Below are 13,125 nucleotides of genomic sequence, written 5' to 3' on the forward strand. Positions count from 1 at the left end.
ATTGCGTTTGCTAGCAATATAAAACTCTCTTGTACCCTCATGGCTTTGTAGTCTTATCCTGAGATTTCGTCCTCTTGTGACCTCACTAATAAATCTATCTGTATTGGAGATTGATTGTTGACCTTTTTTATTGATAAAGACCTTTTTCTTAGATGGGGTAGAGGTGCCATTCCCCTCATCTTTTGTTCCCTACGGGGGAAAATAAATGTTATTTCTCAGAATGCTGTTGCTGTATTAATCACATTGTACCTCCAGGCAATAACACAGCATCCCAGTGGAGTTTATATCAGTTGTGTCTATTTCTTTTGAGTGACAGGCACCAATGTGTTATTCTGCATGAAATCCAGCTAACGGTTTCGTTTCAACACTGAAACCGTTCATTTGTGTTTATTCTGGTCCCCAACGCATTGCATACGCATCTTTGGATCGTCTTCCATGCCGCACAATCCTTTAATCGGCATCTAGCAGACGCGGTTGACTCGTGCCAAGTCTGCCAATTTTGCCAGAGGTTCCAAGATTTGTGCCAAGGCTCCCAATGAAACTAATAATATTGACTACAGCTCATTTGTGTGAATCTTTACTATCCACGGTCCTTGCTTCCTCTCTTCCTTTGTCTCAATCTTTGGCTTCTCTGCATTGCTGACGGGGACGCGTGTTGAGGATCTTTCATCTTTTTAAAGCTTCTAAACCAAAGGAACCCACGATCCATAATCAGCGCTCCGTTGTTTCTCACCTCCCCCTCTTTCCTCACGTCCTCACACACAGATTACTCTTCTCGGTCTCACTCCACCTCTTCACAGATCTTCTGCCATTTTTCTGTCTCATTTCCCTCCACCCCCTCGCCTATGTGGCTACGACGTTACGCCTTAGCCCTTCTCTTATATGTGATATAAACACCCAGAATCCTCTACTTTGCTGTTAGGCTCCTTTGGGCAGTCGCTTAGACTCGAGCTAGATGAACTCAATGACTGCGTTCGGTTATCAGCATCAGCGGTCTAAAAGATGTGGCTTTGAATGGAGGCAATTTGAAGCAAATCGTATCAGCTCAACAAAACTCAAACATAGAGCGACTGTATTATTCATGAATTTCCTTCATTTAATTAATATTTCATAGGTTCAGGCCCCAGCATCCACATCATTGGCCCTGTTAGCATTTACTGTGAAGAAGCTCTTTGTGTGTAGTTTATCAATTGAGTTTTATCCCATGTTGCTATTTTCTGAAATTCTAAACAGGTTTATGACACTTCAGCAAATATATTATGTGTTATTTACTGTGGCAGTAAAAACTGTGGCAATACTCAGGGAATTCAGAATCCATGTAAAAGCACTTAACAATCTCTTAAATTTCACCATAAATTCCTTATGCCTTCGTTTGTTTTTCCTATGTCTTTCCTGCTGTGTTTTATATTTGTTCTGATGGGTTGCACTGCTAACCTTTTAAGGGAAAGTGAACAATCCTCTTGCACGGTCAACCAGGACATGCAATTTCCATTTAATACTGTACTTGTCATGTCAAACTATAGATTTTTGTGGTTCGTGTGTCTAGTTCTGTGATGTACGATTGCAATATACCCATCCCTGGGTCATGACACAACAGTCGGTGAAGATGCAAGTGGAAAATGGAAATGTACTTCATCTAATGACGGTGCTTTACCTTTCTGTCCTTGAAAATTGGCGCCTGAGAAATCTGTGCAAATGATAAAGATGTATATGACACTGGACAACAAAACCAGTATTATCAGTCAATTTGACATAATCTAAAAGCATAATAGTTAAGCCTTCTATTGGTGTGGGGTTTGTTAGGATATGACAGAGATGCAACTGTTTAAAACTCTGGAATCTGAGGGTGCAAACAAATCTAAATAATGAGAAAATTGCCTTTGAAGTTGTTTAGTAGAGGCACTGTAGCAGGCCATCCACTCACAAAAATAAAGGTTTTAAATACTTACGGTAGGAAATGTACAAAATACATGATCTGTACTTGATTTCCTTATGATTTTTGCCATAAAGAAATTTGATAATTTTGACCCATACAATGTATTTTGGGCTTTTACTAAAAATGTTTCCATGCTACTTAAGACTGGTTTTGTGATCCAGAGTCACATATAATTATTCTTACTATTTTGTTTCTCATTTAATTAGTCGGGATATCTTCAATCTTTATAGGGACTTGCACATAGTATGGTCTTCTCACCGTGGCAACCACAACCACCTGCCAGGTTTTCGATTGTTGACATAATTTACAGCCCTGCTTGTTACATTTTACATGCATGCAAAATAAAGCGTTCAGCATAAAATGACTTCCAAATAGCTGTGAAATGGACATCGTTTTGTGCAGATAAAACACAACCCTACTTTTTTAGGGGTGCCTACTTTGGCAAGCATCATTTTTATTAGACTACTATGTTGCTAGAGGTTCGTCTGCTTGCAAGCGTTTTAACAAATCTTTTTCAACAAATGTTGTGTTACTTTTAACTCTTTTAACCAGTGTTGTAATGTTTAAAACGAAGAGTAGAGTATGTTAATACACCGATGTTTTTATAACAGAATGCGTGTCAGTGCTATTTAGTTAACCCAATTTAATGAAAAAAAAACAATACAAAAAATACAACATGAATGTAATCCGTAAATGAATATACGTAGCAATATACAATATAAATATTACATTAATTAAAATGTTACACATGTTACAATTTCATGTGCTTGTACCTTGAATTTACAAAAAGTAATCTTCAACGGCATCTTGCATCATAATCCTGTCATCAGAGTGCATATGAATATGCCCGAGATGACCTACAGTATTAGATTCCTTACTTCCTTTGAAATTGATTTTTATGCTTGGCACACATTGGTACATTGTGGTATATAGATTAGATAAGTGCTTGAAGTTTTGCAATGAGCTCTACAACTTTAGATCTCCTCACACTAGAGAGAGGCATTTCATAAACATTTTCTAAAAAATTAAAAACAGATGTAAGTTGAACAGGATATGTTAGGTTGCAAACCCAGAACAGTTTGAATAGCTTGTCAATGGCACATGTCAGATTGTTATCTTCAAGTGGAATGGTGACTTTGTCATTGTCTGCTACAATGATGTATTGCGCTGTCGTCCTTGGGGAACCTAAACAGACAAGGTGGGGTTGATGGTTTTCCACAATTGGTTGAGAATGATCCAGGAGGCTGGTTCCAGTCTATGGAAGCAGAAGTACGTTTTATAAAATACTAATATCTTCATAATTGTATGTTTTTCGAAACAAGCTTTTTGGTATTGTTTTTGTTGCCTAAGCAACATTGAGACAGCAGATGTAGCATAGATATTCTGGTTGGTACTTTGGCCCGCTGGGTTACATTAGTTTCTCTAATAAATGCCTACCTGCTTGATGTCCAAAAGGTAAGTAATGGCTGACTTTACACTGCATTTAGCCCAGCCTTTGCCTCTTCCTGACGCAGTGGGTGGGAGCAGTTCAGTCAGCTTTTGAAGAGCTCTGTAGCATGAATCTGTAGCATGGTTAGCACACAAAACAAAAAATTCTAATTCAGATTACTAGCTAGTGTCTATCACGAAGTAAAGCACGGACCAAGAAAAGCAGCTTACCATCGTTACTTTTGCAAGCGGCAAAGACAGCAAGATCTTTCATTGAGGACATCTTTAACAACTTTGGAACAATGTTCCCTTCCCATTTTAGAAGAAAGAGTTCCCCCTTCCCAGGAAACATTTTCTCGAATTCAGTGTCAAGCTACAACACAGGACAGAATACAACATATCAAACAACACAATACATCCATAAACTATATAGGTAACCTTTGTGCAATCTTATCTTCAGAGGGCCAGTTTGGTTTTAGGTTTTAAAATCAACAATGTGGCAAACTAATTGTTAAATGGGTAGTTTGCCTCAAAAAGGAGAATTCCATCTACCCCTTCAACAATAAATCATTTCAAAGCCATGGCCTTTAGCTGATAAGACTGCCCAAAACTGGTGAACTTGGACAATACAGGAAGTTCTTACCAAATATGGCATGTCTGCAAAACGAGGATATTGTTCAAAAATCTCGTTCACCGTTGGGGACTTATTCGCAATCCATAACCTGCGACTGGTGTATGTTTTCTCCATGCCCACTTTGATGGTAGTGAGGTTTTCTGGTGACGGTTTCATCCATTTGATCACAGTTGTCCACACCTGAGTGGACTCCTCCTCTTCTGCACTCATTTCAAGAGAGATAGACTCTGTCGTCGTATCACTTATCCTGCAGCGTTTACGATGATAGCGACGCTGATCATCGTGAAGATTCCGCCGCAGATTCCTCAGTTTAATCTCAATGAAGCCACTGTGGGACACTGGGTCATAGAAATGCTCCTGAATCAAAGTGGAACGATAACAAAAGTTGTCTGTTGCACTTTTATAATTGCCCGAGAATCAATGCAACAGCCTTCAGCAATGAGCAATGTTGTCAGTCTTAGAAAATAACTAAATTAGAAAATGACCAAACACACTATTCCATTCATATATGAGATCTTTGTGCATGTCGAGAAATACTACTTACAAATCCTTCATTCGTATCCCCCATCTTGATCTTTAGGGAAGGGAACAGTGTCACCACACTTTTTGCCAAAATCAATTTCTCATCACTAGAAGGGTAGCTATGAGCAAAGCAAAGCACCCCATAAAATGAAAAGTTAAATTACATTTATTAGTTATTTAATATATAAAAAATGTAAAACATTAAATACACATTCAACTGCTTTTATTGATCATAAACAATCTTTGTCCAACCAAGTGATAAGATTAAATTAAAATGATTTAAACAAATAATTTTGTGTAGTAAAACAGTGAACTTACAATCCGCTTCGCTCCACCAACCCACCAACTGCTATCTTTACAAGACGTTTTCTTGATATCTCAGAGAGCATTCCTGAAGCTTCATAATCACTCTGTATACTTGGACTTTTCCTCTCAATTAAAGCTTTCAGTGTGTCTACATCCATTGGTTCACATTGATGCTGAAAACACAAAAAACGTTTTTATTTTCTAGCCATAGTTCAACTACTGCATTGTTTTTATCTTTAATGTAACCTTTACGTCATAATATTTTTTCCTCTTTTTGTGTCAGTTACATATATATATTCTAATACTACCAGTTGAGCTACAGAAAAAAAGTAATATTATATAGAGTGTGTTATTTTACTTCACAATTAAAATGATGTCATTTTATCACTTGACATTGGAAGTATTTACTACACACACCTTCTCTTGAGAACTTCGAGCAGCTTTATGTATGTTTCTTGGTGCAACCTTGAAACTATTACATGAACATGAACATACATTCTGTTGATGACTTACACCTTCTGCATTTGCAGTCAGTTGTCCACCCTAAAAAAGAAAAGCATGTTATTCATGTGTAGTTATAGTTTAGTCACTATTCTTATTTTCGTGTTTTTTCTCGCTAAGCCAATAACGTACACTGATTTCACACAAACCACACAAATTGTCAGGGTTTCTGTGGACCTTAAGAATTTACTAGTGGGTCACGGGAACCCTTGAACCGCAGGTCTACATACTTTCATGATTATTTCAGGAATTATGTTAACAAACAGTAAAGGAGTGTTCCACTTACCTTAATTGATTTAAACAAAACTTGAAATTTGTCCAAGTTTTGGATGTTGTCATCAAGGTCTATATCAATAAATTCATTGAAATCAGCATTGAATTTCAAAATTCTTTTATAATCTGCAGCACAAGGTAAAAGACGCTTGCAAGTGTCAATTATGTCTGCAGCACTCCTCAGCTGAAAGAGCTTCTTGCAAATCTCTGTGCCATCTAGAAGAACCGTCACAAGTATTTTTGGTGCTTCTTCCATTTTAAACTGCAAAAGTGCAAATCAAAACAACTCAATAACAAAATATTAATTTTAAACTACTACACTCTAAAAACTGTTGTGTTTAAAACAAAACAATCTATGTTGTTTCTTAACACATCTCTGAGTTTAGTTATGTAAATGTTGGCCCATAACCGATAATCATTTAACATGGGACGCCGATAACCGATATATTGGCCCATATACAACATCTAAATATTAATATAAAATTCCCTTAAGACTGAAACAAAAGGCAAAAAGTGGACAACAAGTTGTGTACCAAGCCTACTTTACACTAGTTAACAATTCTTTAAACTTCTATAATTTGTTTATAAAATTAAAAAAAGTTCTTCCAGAGCAACCCAGAAACATTTTCTCAAGACCGAAATCATTCAGACAGCAGTCTGATTCAAACAATATGCTTTTGTTCCTATAATTTACACATTCATAAGTACTGTATCTACATACTGTATCCACATCAACAATGTTTTGACAATATCAGTAAGCTAATGATCAGGACAGAAATATAGTACTGTACTGTATTTTAACTGTGAGCAGCATGCAGCTGAAGAATTTTAACCAGAGTAAATGATTTACGATTTATCGGCTATAATATATCAACCTAAATTTTATTATCAGCCAATACTGATAACATAAAAGATTACCATTTATCGGCCAATACCGATATGGCCAATAGTTTATTGTGCATCCGTCGTAAAAATGACTCAAATGACACAAGAATCTTTAGTCCTTGATTTAACATAGCAGCACAAAGAACAGAATTGGTGTTAAAAATGCATTTCTACCAAAGTAGAAATGACCTCAAAATGTCTAGTTTGTAAATGTAGAAAATCTTGTTACATTTCCTATGGAAAATCCCAGTACACATTGTATTCAAAGCAAAAGCCTCCAATATCAAAGACAACAGCTTACCCAAATTGCAAGCATCCAGTTTGTCCTCTTACAATAAAATGGCATGAATGTTCTTGTAAGAGGAACTTAACAACCTCGTGTGACGTAGTGACTTAGGCAGCTATTTAATTGGATGAAAAAATAACACATTTTGTTCTTGTTTTTCTTTAACACACATTCAACACATATAACACATAATGTGTTATATTTGTCACATCACACACACACACACAAAACGTGTTATTCATTAACACATCAGTTCTGAGTGCTAAAATCCCAACCCCAAGTGTCACATCGTGGTATGTAACGTCCTGTGTTTTTTGCACTACATAGACATAAATAATGCATCTAGTTTATTGAAGAGCCATGTGCAATATTTTTGCAAGCAGTTCGACTTATGTTTGGCACCAGATGAGTGATAAAACGGGCAAAAAAAGTACACAGACTTGACATTGGGCAATATGTGGGTGTGTCCTCCCGCCGGAAATATTGACTGGAGTACCATTAGATTCCACTTCCTTTTGAATTAAGCAATTGCTTTAATACCCTAACAAAAAAAGACAACTGTTAGCATTCTAACAACACTGTGTAAGTGTAACTGTAATTCTGCAACAAATAACTAAAAAAATGTAAATTATACCTTTAATAGCAACAGTGCGTATAAATGGTAAGCATTCACTTAAATACCAGTTTGTGTAGTGACAATACGTGCGCACACAACCAGACTCACCAGAGCAGCAGATATGCTAAGATGCAGTTTGTTTACCATGTTTGTCGGTCGCGAGATGCACGAAAGCGTGCACCAGGCGCTAGTAGTGAAAACACAGAATGGAGTTTAATTTATATGGAATTCTTTTACATGGACTAGGAATGAGCCAAGTGGTATGGATTTAAAGAAACTGCAGTGGGGAAGTCAGAGCTGTTGCTAAAACGCGCAATGGAGTTAAATTTGTTCATTAATATTAATTTATACTCAAGTGGAATGGATTTAATTGACGGCGCTCTGACGGGGTGAACAGACATATGCGCTGAACAAGAGACATTAAAAGTGAATGGGTCCAATGGACCTTTTTCACAAGCCTGTGATGACACGTTCATCCTCCAAAATGTCTTATATTTAAATTTGTCATTTTTGTATTATTTTACATTTGCATTAAATTCCAAATAAAGTGTTAACGCTAATGGGAGGGTGTTTCTTATACAGCGTCTATGGAAGTCACAGTTCATTTGGCATCATGCTCTCTTTTGACTGCTGTTATCAGACTTTTTTGTCATTTCGTTAAAAGTAGTGAGAACACCATCACTGACTTTTTATTGCTGTGCTATTTAGCTGTGCTATTTGAGCAAATGAGAATGCCAAAAATATATTTGCGGTAGTCTCCCATTCACCTCTATTGAAGTTTACTCAACTATGACGACTTCCGCTGCTGAGAAACCTGAAAACATGAAAAAGGTCCATATCAGTGATCTTAGAAAAAAGTCAGACTTGTTCCAACCACATACAGTGCTTCTGATGCATATGTTGAGTTCTATTAAAGACATCGTAATAACCTGAAAAGGTCCTCTTGCGGAGTCAACTAATAAAAATTAACAAAAATATAACAGTTAACATTTCTAAATATTACGAAGCGCATAAAAAGGGGGAGACAAATAAAGAGTGTCTGAGACAGAGAGAGAGGTTGTGCACTAGTAAGGTGTCTATGAAGGCAGCGACAGCTGCAATCAAATCCGTGCTGTTATTTGGCTTAGAAAAGTGGCATCAGCCCAACATCTAACCTCCCCCAACACACACACATACAGACAAACAAGTGCAAAACCTGCCAGAGGACACAAGGATGGAGGCCTCCATCAAATGGTTTGCCAGACATGTGATATTGATTTATGAAAATGGTTCCCTCTCTTTTTCCTCCCCCACTGTCTCTGGGGGTTTTCTGCAGTAAGGGTCTTTTGTGCATGCGTTTACCTCTGTCACATGTTGTGATCTGGATTTGTGTGTGTGTGTTGAGGGATAGTGGGATTTGCCTGCCCGCCTTTCTGATTAATGGATAAGTCACCTCACATTCTGTCAGCCGTCTGTAATTGCCTTTTGACACCTGTGAATAGGTTCTGCTAGAATTTCTATTTCCTGTTTACTGTGGGATGAGACATTCACAAAGCCTCTTTTTATTTGTGTTCCACATTACCTTATTGAAGAATCTGTTTGCGCAGCAGTTACAGCCATTAGAGCATGTAGATCTTATCCAGTCACGCTCATTATTCTTTTCAATTTACATTTTTCAGCAGGCCTTTAAAATACAGAGCGCTTCACAATGGGGTTTGATTGACAGATTTATTCCTTTAATTGCACAGGCAGTGTCTTTGTAATATGCCTCGTCTGTGTCTCAGCGCTCTCTGGTTTGGCTTTGATGAGTGTGTAAATCTGGTATTGTGCTGGGTTTGTTAAACGCCGATCATACAAGCTGACTGGTGGGGGCGGGTGAGAGCTCCTGTTATTAGCATGATATACCCACTTTCCCCTGGGTGTCGTCTACTTCCATCTTCCGCTCTAAAAACAAACACAGACCGTCTGTCCGTCCCACTATTTAACCATCTCTAATGTCATCAGCATGGCCAGTGTGAACACACAGTCTGTCTCAAACCTCTTAATGGCCACAAACACAACTTGAGCAGTCCTGTGAAAGCTGCTTTCACGCTGACATCCTGCTCCGGCATTTCCAGTATGGATTAGGAACAGTTTACCCAAATATTTTAATTCTGTCATCGTTTACTCACGCTCAAATTTTTCCAAATCTGAATACATTTCTTTGTTTTGATGAACACAGAGAAAGGTATTTGGAAAAATGCTTGTTACCAACCAGTTCTTGGCCACCGTTGAGTAACATAGTAGTTTTGGGTGAACTGTCTCTATAATGTTATGCACATAATTATAACAGATGTTGGTCAGTTCATCTGATGGGTGTGTTTTGTTGTTGCCTGGAATAAGAACTATTAGATTGTGTTTGTGTGTGTGTGTGTGTGTGTGCAGGCACACAGTACGTGTGTTGATGTTATTTACTTGAAGAAAAATTCTACACAGACTTTCAGTGAGGGTAAACGTGTAAAAAAATATGTTTATACTTGTGGTCAATCCTGTCATTTTTAGGCACATTTTAACCTTTTTGAGGAACGTGTGTGTTCATGTATGTGTGTATTATTTACTTAAGGAAATACATTTAGGAATTTTAAGGCACATTTTTTACTATTTTCAATGTGAACCATTTCATTTGTAGATTTTAGTACATTACGCTACTTTGGGTTTAGTGTGGGGCTTCATTCATTTTTTTTAGGCATTTATTGGATTGGATAGTTGACTGAATATAGAGAGAACTGGAAAGAGTGGAACAGGACCGTCAAAGAACTTTGAAACAGGAAATCAAACCTGGGTCACCGAAGATGTGTTTGCTCGGTATACAGTATATTGAAGCACTGCCCACTAGATTATCGGCTCCGACATCGGTTGGGTTTTTAACTGTATAATGATACGTAATACATTAAAACAGCATTGATCAAATTCCCAGATTTTAACTGTGTTGTTTTATTTATCAAAAATAGATTTTAAAGATGGCTAACAGTATAAATTGCACAATTTGCAGTGTTGCGCGTAATAGTTTGTGGCCCACAAATAATATTGATTTAAAATTGACCCTTCAACCTCTTATTAGCAAAGCTAATTACCTCAAAGTACTATATAATAAATCATAATAAATGCGTAATCAATAACATCAATAAGTTATTTTCTGGACTGCGCTAAACGCCTTGCAGTCTGATTGATCGGTACGGCCTGAGACAAATTGAGACGTGTATGTCACGTCAGATTTGGTGATGTAGGAGCACCAGTTGCAGTATGAATGTGGAGTTCAGCACCTTTTTTACTTCTCTGCATTTTTTAAACCGTTAAGTTACAAAATGAGCTCAGAAACACATTTTTTCATGAGGTCAGTGCTGGCACACAGGCAGTGACTTGAGAACATCTAATGATGATACTCCTCCACACTACTGCTCTGGATTTCTTACAGTAATACTCACAACCACTGCCATGCTCACATTTTTACATTAGTTACACATAGGTGATAAGGGGCTGTCCCAAGGTCTCGTATACTGAAACAACATCATATTAATGTTTTTGGACCTTGATGGAACCTCAACAAACATTGGAATGGTCTCTCAGGAGCCGGTTCTATGTTTGGACTACAGTTTCAGGTTTAACCACACATGTTTGTGGTACACTTTTTCCAGACATTAGGTTATTTTTGCTTGTTCCCACCTGAGTCCACGTAAAGTGTTTTGAACATATGGTTGGGGTTTTTTACTGAGGCGCTCAAACAGCTCCCTAGAGTTCCATTATCATCTATTATTCATCTGTAAGTAGGGGCTTACACCAGCTGAAATGCACTTTGGGTACCACAGATCAGATTATATGTATCATTAAAGAGAGTCCAACAATATCTAACACATAAAAGATGTGTTATCGGTGGAACTAGGGTGAATCTCTACCGTGGTCAAAAGTCTCAAATTTAATTTTGGAGACATGAATATCTTTTATTTCAATATCTGCAAGATATTAATTCAATATCTTGATGTGATGTAAAAAGTAACCAAAAGGTGCTTCCCAAATCGAGCACTTATGCACTATTCGACGCCATTTTGTAGTATAAATAGTGTGAGGAGTGCGTTCACATTGAAAATTCTCAATAAAGAAGTGCACTTTAAGCAACGGGATGATGCACTTTTTCAACCGAAAATATGAAGTGTGGAACTGTGAACACATCACGCTCTCAACGTTCTCGCAGTTTCGCTTGCGTAGTGGAAGGGAGGCGGGGCTATCAGACGCTGCTCGATTAAAACTCTCCTGCAGAGTGACAACGCTTCAATCTAATGATGTCTAAAGTGATACTGGGCAAAGCAAATTAAAACTACATTAAATGTACAATGTACAAATGTATTTTATTAACACACATTGTGCCGTGCGATTGACAACATTTGTGCTCGTCTGGGAAATGGATGTACCTTCAGTTCGTATAAAACCGTTCAGTATTCCATTTGGGACGACACTACCCTTCTAAAATTCATACACTTTATGGTTGAGTGCATTGTGCATAGTTTAAGTACATAGTCTACTCTAACATACTTTAGTTGTGTCCCAAATGACATACTATACTCTCATCATGTATAGATACATTTATGGCTATAGATGTAGATATATTGATATATATATAGATTAGGTTATGATTATATATTTATTGAATAACTAGTAATTGTACCAGAATATATTAAACTCCTAATCGTTTGTTGTTGTTTGCCCAGGTGTGGCGTGGGACGCTGGCCAGAATGCGTTATCGCCGCATGCGCGCCGCCCTCATCATCATCCGGGCTTACAGGCGTTACAAGGTTAAATCATACATCCGCGAGGTCAACCGACGCTTCAAAAACGTACGTGACATGAAGGACCACGGCAAGCACGTAAAGTGGCCCACACCGCCTAAAGTCCTGCGCAAATTTGAGGAGGCGCTGAGGAACATATATAACAGGTCAGTGTCATGCTGGACAGGAAGTGGAGTCATGAGTCATACGTGACTCTCACTTCAGTGTTGCATTAGCGTCAGTAACAGTTATGGGCAGTCTGTAGTGTGGGATGCTGCTAGGTTTTCCTCAACATGTCTGGCCTAGTGTTATCACACAATGTCTATGAGTCACTCATATGCTTTCAGCTGTGCATCATTGTCTTAGCAGGAAATGGTTTTTTTGCACATGCTGTTAGATTTCCTGGGTCTTTATGTATGGAAAGAGGCCGTTCAGTGCCTGAAGCAGATATTGATCTTTGGATCAAAGTCTTGTTTGAGATCTACTCACCAGAGTCCTAACACACAGCGTTGACCCTGAAAACAAGGAAAAATGCACAAACGTGAAAACAATATTTAAGATGTATTTATCATACATTAATACCAAATCAGATAACTTATCTTTAGCATTCTTTTTTTATTATTATTACAATAAAATATTTTTTATTATTCATTATTTTTAAAAGGTGATGTAATTGTTTTTTATTTTATGTAATTTAAAATATTTTTTTATTAATTCGTTCCTGTTTAATTCTTTACACTAGCATGATCTGAGAATTTGAGAATGATCAATGATTAAATGCATTTAAGAAATGTAATGTTGTGAAAATTCATTATTTTCCAGTTTAAATTAGATTTTCAATCCCAGATTTTTACTGGGACTCAGGCTTTTGTGCCTCGTTTTTGTTCCCATCTACTCGTCACTTGTAGTCTTCATAAAAAAAAATATGCATGTTGTAGATAATTGGTTTGTACTGATCAT

General features: G+C 37.4%; 1 protein-coding gene across 2 annotated transcripts in view; it reads left to right on the forward strand.

Annotated features, from left to right (window-relative positions):
* Nucleotides 1-13,125, forward strand: part of myo1d (myosin 1D) — a 58,951-nt gene that overhangs the window by 27,650 nt on the left and 18,176 nt on the right. The window contains exon 17 of one of the 2 annotated variants that reach the window (XM_079476085.1): nucleotides 12,109-12,332. In XM_079476085.1, coding sequence (XP_079332211.1) covers nucleotides 12,109-12,332 — 224 coding nt within the window. Of the gene's footprint in view, nucleotides 1-12,108; nucleotides 12,333-13,125 lie in introns of those variants that run through there. The other variant, XM_079476086.1, reaches the window with a different exon arrangement.

Source organism: Barbatula barbatula (assembly GCF_947034865.1).
Source record: "Barbatula barbatula genome assembly, chromosome: 16".
NCBI classification, from domain to species: domain Eukaryota; kingdom Metazoa; phylum Chordata; class Actinopteri; order Cypriniformes; family Nemacheilidae; genus Barbatula; species Barbatula barbatula.